The sequence below is a fragment of the Buceros rhinoceros genome, unplaced genomic scaffold, assembly GCF_000710305.1.
Source record: "Buceros rhinoceros silvestris isolate BGI_N320 unplaced genomic scaffold, ASM71030v1 scaffold3299, whole genome shotgun sequence".
NCBI lineage: Eukaryota > Metazoa > Chordata > Aves > Bucerotiformes > Bucerotidae > Buceros > Buceros rhinoceros.
The window spans coordinates 94,147-101,524 of record NW_010433104.1 but is presented as its reverse complement, the minus strand read 5'-3'; the positions used below and the strand labels follow the sequence as shown (position 1 = coordinate 101,524).

General features: G+C 36.5%; 1 protein-coding gene across 1 annotated transcript in view; it reads left to right on the top strand.

Annotated features, from left to right (window-relative positions):
- Positions 1-7,378, top strand: part of TTC29 (tetratricopeptide repeat domain 29) — a gene marked incomplete at its 5' end in the record, with an annotated part of 106,160 nt that overhangs the window by 12,650 nt on the left and 86,132 nt on the right. The window contains one exon of the mRNA XM_010143983.1: positions 5,777-5,989. Coding sequence (XP_010142285.1) covers positions 5,777-5,989 — 213 coding nt within the window. The remainder of the gene's footprint in view (positions 1-5,776; positions 5,990-7,378) is intronic.

Genomic DNA, 7,378 nt, shown 5'->3' with positions numbered 1-7,378 from the left:
AGGAATAATATATCATTCTCTACACTGCAATACCAAGGTTTAGCACAGCAGTCCTTGACCCAGACAAGGGAACGTAAAATACCGTCTTTTTGTGCCACAGTCCACTAAGCTGTATCTCAGGTTGTGTGATGCTCAAATTTCCTTTCATCTTCTTCCTTCTTCTTTATGTCCTCAAGCCTTCTACTTCTCAGGCATGCTTTCAGTTGGCCTTGAGCATCTTAGACTCTGGGGAGAGATCTACTGGTGTATTGTCAAATTGGGGAGATTGTCACAATAGCCCATGATGAGCCAGTACATTCATTACAATATTCTTACGAACTGTAAAGAGGGCTAAAACGCCCTGTGGAATCTTTCTGAAAAATGTTATCGGCTCCTGTATTGTAAATAAAAGTAACTTTTTATCCTTTATCTTAAAAATGCTTATTTTGATTTTTGTCTGATGATTGTGTATTAGAGGAGTCTTGTAGAGTGGAACTACAAAATTTTATCTTAAAGATCTTCCACAGTTTTTGCCTTGCTTTTGAAGGTGACACATAAACTCAGGTTCTTGCATCTGAGATCAGCCCCAGTGACTTCTGTACAATTCATTTCACCTCAGGAGGTTGAACCACTGTGGAGTGGTTCAGCTATTTACTGAATGAAAGTCTTGTTTTATGATTCTCATGAGCTTTTTGTTCCACCTCCCTACACACCCCTGTTAAAGATGACCTCTGTAGATGCTGTCTTACACTGGAAACTGTGACACATTCTTCACTATTTCAGCATAAAGAGTGCTCTCCCATAATTATTGTAACTGAACCTAGGAAACTAAAAACAATGCAAATATTTCAAGCAGTTAAACTGAAACGTAAGCCTATATCTTTTAAAAGAGTTGTAACATTTTTCTTTTTTCTGCTTTGAGCAGGTTTTATGTCCATGTTGTACAGTAAAATAACTGATTACAAAAATGTCCTATTTTTGATTAAAATACTATATATAAGGCTTCACAGTTCCTTTAGGTTGTTGTTTTAAGCTGGAGTATTTCCTAAAGTCTTCAACAACTGTTTACGATTTAGAATTAAATGTGCTTCCATTTATACAAGTGATGATGAAGAAATGTACCTAACAGACCCGTCACTTTTGTGTGTAATGGTTTCTGTGGCGCTTTTTTCATTGGTAAACATACAAGCTGATAGAAAAGGAAATCATTAGGTGCTCTCAGTGTTGCTGAGGCAAGGAGCTAGAACAGGTCAGTCACTGCATTTTGCAGATTGTGACATTTTAAATTACCTGTGCGCTACTGGAAGCAATCTGTGGACCTAATTAACATCTCACCTAATTAACGTCAGGACTACTGTGTGTAGAGAATTCTAGATAGTCTTGCACTGCCTTTATTTATTAATTACCACATTATTCAAATTTGCTATCTTTAATTTTGGTATTGAAAACTTCAGATTTGTGTGCTGTTTTCTTAAGTGGGAGTAACTTTTTTTTCCCTCCAAGTAATCAATGCACTGCTGAATGAGTTCATTTTAATGCACTCAATCATGCCTCTAATGTTTGTAGCTTACGGGCGCAAGCATCAGTAATGCAGGAATGTTATATGGCTTTAGTTTGGGCCATTTCATAAAATATTCATGGAATCAAAAATGTGCATCAAAATAGCGGCTGGGAGAATTACATTTATGTGCCTGCTTTTATGGCAGCTTCACATTTAAACCCATTTGTGTTAATATCTAGTCAATCTTTCTACTTAAAAAAAAAAAAGGCTAAATAGTAGTCTCCATATATACCCCTTTTAGTCTGGTATCTATTTTAATACAACAAATGTGTATTTTTGGAGTGGGTTTTAGGAAGGGGAGTTTTAAAGGAAGTTTTAGATAATGTAAAAACGTTTCTCTTCAGTATTTACAAAATTACATTGAGTTCTTTTGCTTGAATGAATAGATTTATTTTTTTGACTTCTAAGCAACTTAGTGAAAACTGTAGCACAAATCTTTGTGCATACGTACGTAGTTGCTATGAAAATAAAAGTAATTTCCAAAATTTGATACTGTTAGTGGCACTGTAATGTCTTATATTAATATAATTGTTTCAAACAGTTTCTTTATTTCCAAAATTATATTGTGACAATGTTTCCCTCCCGTATTTAAGATTAAACTACTGCTGGTAGGGTTTCTTTTGTTACACTCTGAGCTACATTAAACCGTAACATTTTAGTAGTGATAGTATATATGTTGTAAGAGTTGCATTTCTGGTTTTTGATTCCCTTTATGAACAGAGAAGAGATACCAGAGATTCTCAAACTCCACTTAGTATATGCTGAGCTGACTTCTGCATGTCAATGGGGAAAGAAATATGGAATTGCTGTTAGTGTTGCAAACTGATAAGAGCTATAGTGCTTTGTGTAACATTTTGAAAATAGATTTTTCAAATATAGATTTCCTAGAAACACCTTTTGGATTTTCTCTTTGAATTCCTAGAGACAGAAAAGATCATTTGTACAAAATATTCCAAGTGATTTTCCTCCTCATTGTTTGTCCTCTCATTTTGCTTGCCTGTTTTTTTCCTTTCTTCTTTCAGTTAATAAAAGTCATTTAAAACTCTGCCTTGTCACTACTCAGGTGAGATAAAAATATTCTTACGTTAAGAAATGTTCTGTAACTGGCGTATTTCTTTTAATGTTTTGTAAGATTTTCAGACAGCATCTACCTATGTCTGTGCCTAACAGTTACAATAGTGCATTAAAAATTGGAGTGCACTGGCCAGATCAATTCCAACTGAATTGGCTCATGACAGTGAGTAAACTTGCCACCCCCCTGAAAACATTATTCTTCCACAACATTTGAGGTTCAAATAAACATTATGGATTAAAGAAATGGGCTGTTTGTCAATGTGGACAAGGAATTTCAGATTATTTTGATGAAGAAATGAGTTCTGAAGTCTAAAATGTTTTACCTTCCATGAATTTGAGAGGTCTCCAAATAGCCAGTATTACTTGAAAGAGGCTTCAGAAAGCAGATTCCCAGCTGTGTAAGGGCTTTCTGGTCAAGAATTCCTTTCCCTCACTTAGGAAACTGGCACATTTTAATTTTTTGCTCAGCATCTTTTTTTTTTACTTCATAATCTTTCTTGGTAGTTCGGTGAAGCTAAATGTGTTTTAGTTCCATTTGAATAATATCAAAAAGATCATACTGCTTTTGCCTTTTGAAGCTGGATGTAGATGGATTGTTTCTACAGAGGTTTCACTGCAAACCGGGGAAAAAGGATGTCAGGTCCCAGCCCTTATGGTTAGGTCAGCCCTTATGGTTAGGTCAGCTCTTACGAGCTATGGTGTACGTGGAATATATGAGTTCAATTTCTAGTCTGACAGAAACTTTCTCAAGGGGATACTGCAAGTGAGGAAGCATTGGGTAAGAATTACCATATCTGATAGTTCTAAAAATCTTAAACAATAGTTCTGAAGGTTGAAAATATCATTTACCTAAATGGTGTGACTCATTAAAAGGTTATATTACAGAGTCTGAGAAGAAACACAGATACTGTGTTCAGCTTCAAATTACATATCCAGGTGATACCATTCGTTTGCTTCCAATTCTTACTAGACATTTTTGATTTACACATGATTTAAACACTTACATTTATGAATCCATTACAAATGTAGTGAAACTAAATCAATTAAGTGTACGGTAATATCCAATCAGATTAATAAACTTTGGGGAGAATTCTGAGGAGGAGTCTGTACGTGCTTACAAGTATCAAAGTGAATAAAATGCTAGATCTAGCTATTAACATAAAATTCAACTCAACTTTCCATCACTTTTCTCAAAGTCTACACCAGCTTTCTTCAATTACTGTCTTAAATATGCACTTAGCAACTTGGATAACTAGAATTCAGTTGACTCCTGAGTTGGGCTTGCCCTAAGAATTTAGCTGGACTGAATAGGCAGAAACCCAGATTCAAATTGGAAGCCTCTTCAGAAGGGGCAAGAGTTTTCATCTAGGTCTAGAAAATCTATATCTCTATTTCCTCCTACATGGACTGTCAGTGAATCCTTAAACAGCTTGTTCTGGTCGTGATAATTTCACCATGCATTTCTGTTTGTTCAGTCCAATGTCAAGTATGCGATATTTTTGAAAGAACCTCTAGATCTTTTCCTGTGTTTACAGGGTCTGATAGCTACTCTGGCAATAACTTTTTCTTTTTCCTTACCCCCAGCATTTTGGGCCATCTCTCTCATTTGGGCACTTGATGTCCTCCAGTACCCTTACATGAATCATAGGTTGTAGAGCCTTAAAATTATTTGTCTATGAAATTCATTTAATTAGTTGCTTCTTTACAAGAGAAGTTTCTTGTGCTTGTCAGTTTTAGTTGAACTCATTTTAATCATTAGAGAAGCTTAATATGAAAATAAATTTAATTCTAATAAAGATAAGAGTTATGTTTTATATTGCTAAGTTGAAAGCATGGTTACAAAAAAGTAACATATGCAAAAGACAAATTTAAATTAAGTTAATAAGAGGAATCTGTCATAGCTGTTCTACTGCCTCTAGTCTGGCTTGGAGGCCTGGGGAACTAGCCTCATTTTCTCTCAGAATGCTTAAAGAAAGACCTTCTCCAAGCTTCCCTCCCTTCCTTTCCTATAGCTGGAACACAACTTTTCTTATTCCTGGTTTTTTTGTAATTTGAATACAGCACTGTACAAACAATCTGCAAAACAGTAATTGCGTCAGAAGAGCTGTAAACTGAAAACACATCTAAAAATACTGAGGTTTTGGGTTGTTTCAGCTTTTAAGAGTAATAGCAATTGATACGTTGGCCATTTATGGTTCAAGATTCCTCCATCACGCACACACACAAACTTACAAAAGAAGGATCACGTTCACAGTTCTCACTGCTATTCTTTGTAAACAAGGTACTGTGACCAGAATTTTTTTTAATATAAATGGTCTTATCTTGTCTCCTTCACAGTGGTTTTTCTGTACCCATTATGTATAAAGAAAGCTTTTGTGTTCTTTCAAAGGGCCTTGAATTTCCATTGCCCAGAAAGCGGGGAAATCTCCTGGATTTCACGTTTACACAGAGATAAATCTAGCTGTAGGTAGAGGGGAGAGAAGAATGACTTGCGTGTTAAAATGAATTGAATTTCGTCTTCCTTTGCCTTAAAGATGTTTGAGTGACTTACATTTGAAGACCTCAAAGTGTAGGTCTTCAAGCTCTACAATTAATCTATTAGTAGTTAATGTTCTTCCAATAAACTCGCTGTGTAAACTAGTAATAACTGCTGAATAAATTATTTTGCATAATAATTATTTTTAATAAATTTATTTGAGAAAAAGATAGTATTTTTCTCACAGGGTTGTGATACCTCTGTTCTCAAAATTTCAGATGTTTCAGCACAGGTTTTCAGTATAGAAAAACTCGATAAACAATTTTAATTGTGATTATTTATGTATAGATGTGATTTTGAAATATGAGATCCACAAAAGCTGTATTAATAAATCTGTAATAGATACATTTTCTAGAAAATTCTGACTTAACATCCTCAGGATCATACACCCCCAACACTGTGAATTTATAAAGGAAAGTTAATTTTTAAACCTTATGTTTAAAAGAAACTACAGCATTACTTGTAACTGAGAGATTTGACAGTATTTTCTGTAAGTTACATATTGAAGATTCTTGAAAAATCTGTGAAATGATTGGCTGCAACTTTCCAATGAAAAAATTATTATAGACTAATTTTTTTAAAATTTGTTGATTACACTGGTTGTAATTACAAATTATGTTTTTCAGGTCATATCATGAAAGCTGCTGAGCATTATGAAGCATTTTATGAGCTAACAGAGGGTTTAACGTGGAAGGATGAGACAGGCCGTACTTACAATTCACTGGCATGTGAGCACCTCTGGAGAATTTATACATTACTAGCAGACAAAATGCTAGAAAATAAAGAGCACCAACAGGCCATCAAAACACTAATAAAAGCTTTAAAAATGGCAAAAGAAGGTAAGTGGAAAATAATACTTTCATGCTCCTTTATTTGATATGCATGCCATGTTCTCCCAAGAGTAATGTGGAAATTGTCAAGTGTTTGGGTGATTATTTCCCGTGAAATTCAAAGACCAACGCTATCAATACACTTCCAGCTATCACTAAAGCAGAAATGCCTTATTGCTGACAACAAAGAATCTTTCAGATTCCTGAAAGTTTTATCTCAAAAACCAAACAGGCAAACAAAACCCAAACAAAAAAAGAAAATCACCAACCTTGCGGGTATAGTAGCATGAAACAGTGAACCCGTAATCAGACTTCACTGACGGAAGCTCACTGATTTTGATTGGTTAGTCACTGTTGATTTGGCAATTGTTGAGTGATATTATCTGCTGGAACACTACCTTTTCATTCCGTGTAGTAATTTAGTATGTCAAAAACTAGCTTTCCCTCATAAGTGAAGAAGATTTCTTCTGTGTATCTTTAGGTGTAAATACTTTGAAACCTACAGTAAAAAATTACAGAACCAAACAATACCTGAGGTAAGAAGAGAGACTTCTGGAGATCATCAGGGTCAGCTAGAGTAGGCTGTCTAGGACTACATCCAGTTAAATTTCTAGTATCTCCACAGATGGAGAATCCGTAACCATTCTGGAAAACAATTTCCACTATTCAAAGAGCCTCATAATAAAGAAGTATTTTGTTGAGTTCAGAGGGACTTTCGATTTGTGCCTTTGCCTCTTATCTTGTCACTGAGCACCACTAAGAAGAGCCTGGCTCCCTCTTCTTTACTGCTGCCTAAAAAGTACTGATAAGGTCCCCCATGAGCCTTCTCTTCTGTGGTCTCGACAGTCCCAGCTCCCTCCTCAGCTTCTCCTCCTAAGACAGATGCACTCCACTGTGTCTCCATCTCTCTTGTACTGGGGAACCCAAAATGGGACACAGCCCTCCTGGGGTGACCTCACCAGAGCTGAGTAGAGGCAAAGGATCAATTCCCTCAAGCTGCTTGCAAAGCTCTGCCTAATGCAGCCCAGGATCCCCTTGGTTGCCTTTGCCGTGAGTGTGCATTGCTGTCATGGAGAACTTGCTGTCCACCAGGAAACCCAGGTCCTTCCCTGCCAAGCTCCTTTCCAGCCAGCCAGCCCACAGCCGGGTCTGGTACATGGGGTTATCCCTCTGCAGGTGCAGGACTATGCATTTCCCTTTCCTGAACTTCATGCGTCTGCCATCATTTGTACACGCTCTGAAAAGCTGGTGGATCGATCATTCCTCCCCAATTTTGTATTACCTGCAAACATGCTGCTTGGTCACATCATCCGGGTCATGAATGAAGACACTCATCAGTATTGGTGTAGTATTGATCCTTGAATACCCCACAAGTGGCTGGCTTCCTGCTGCACCTCA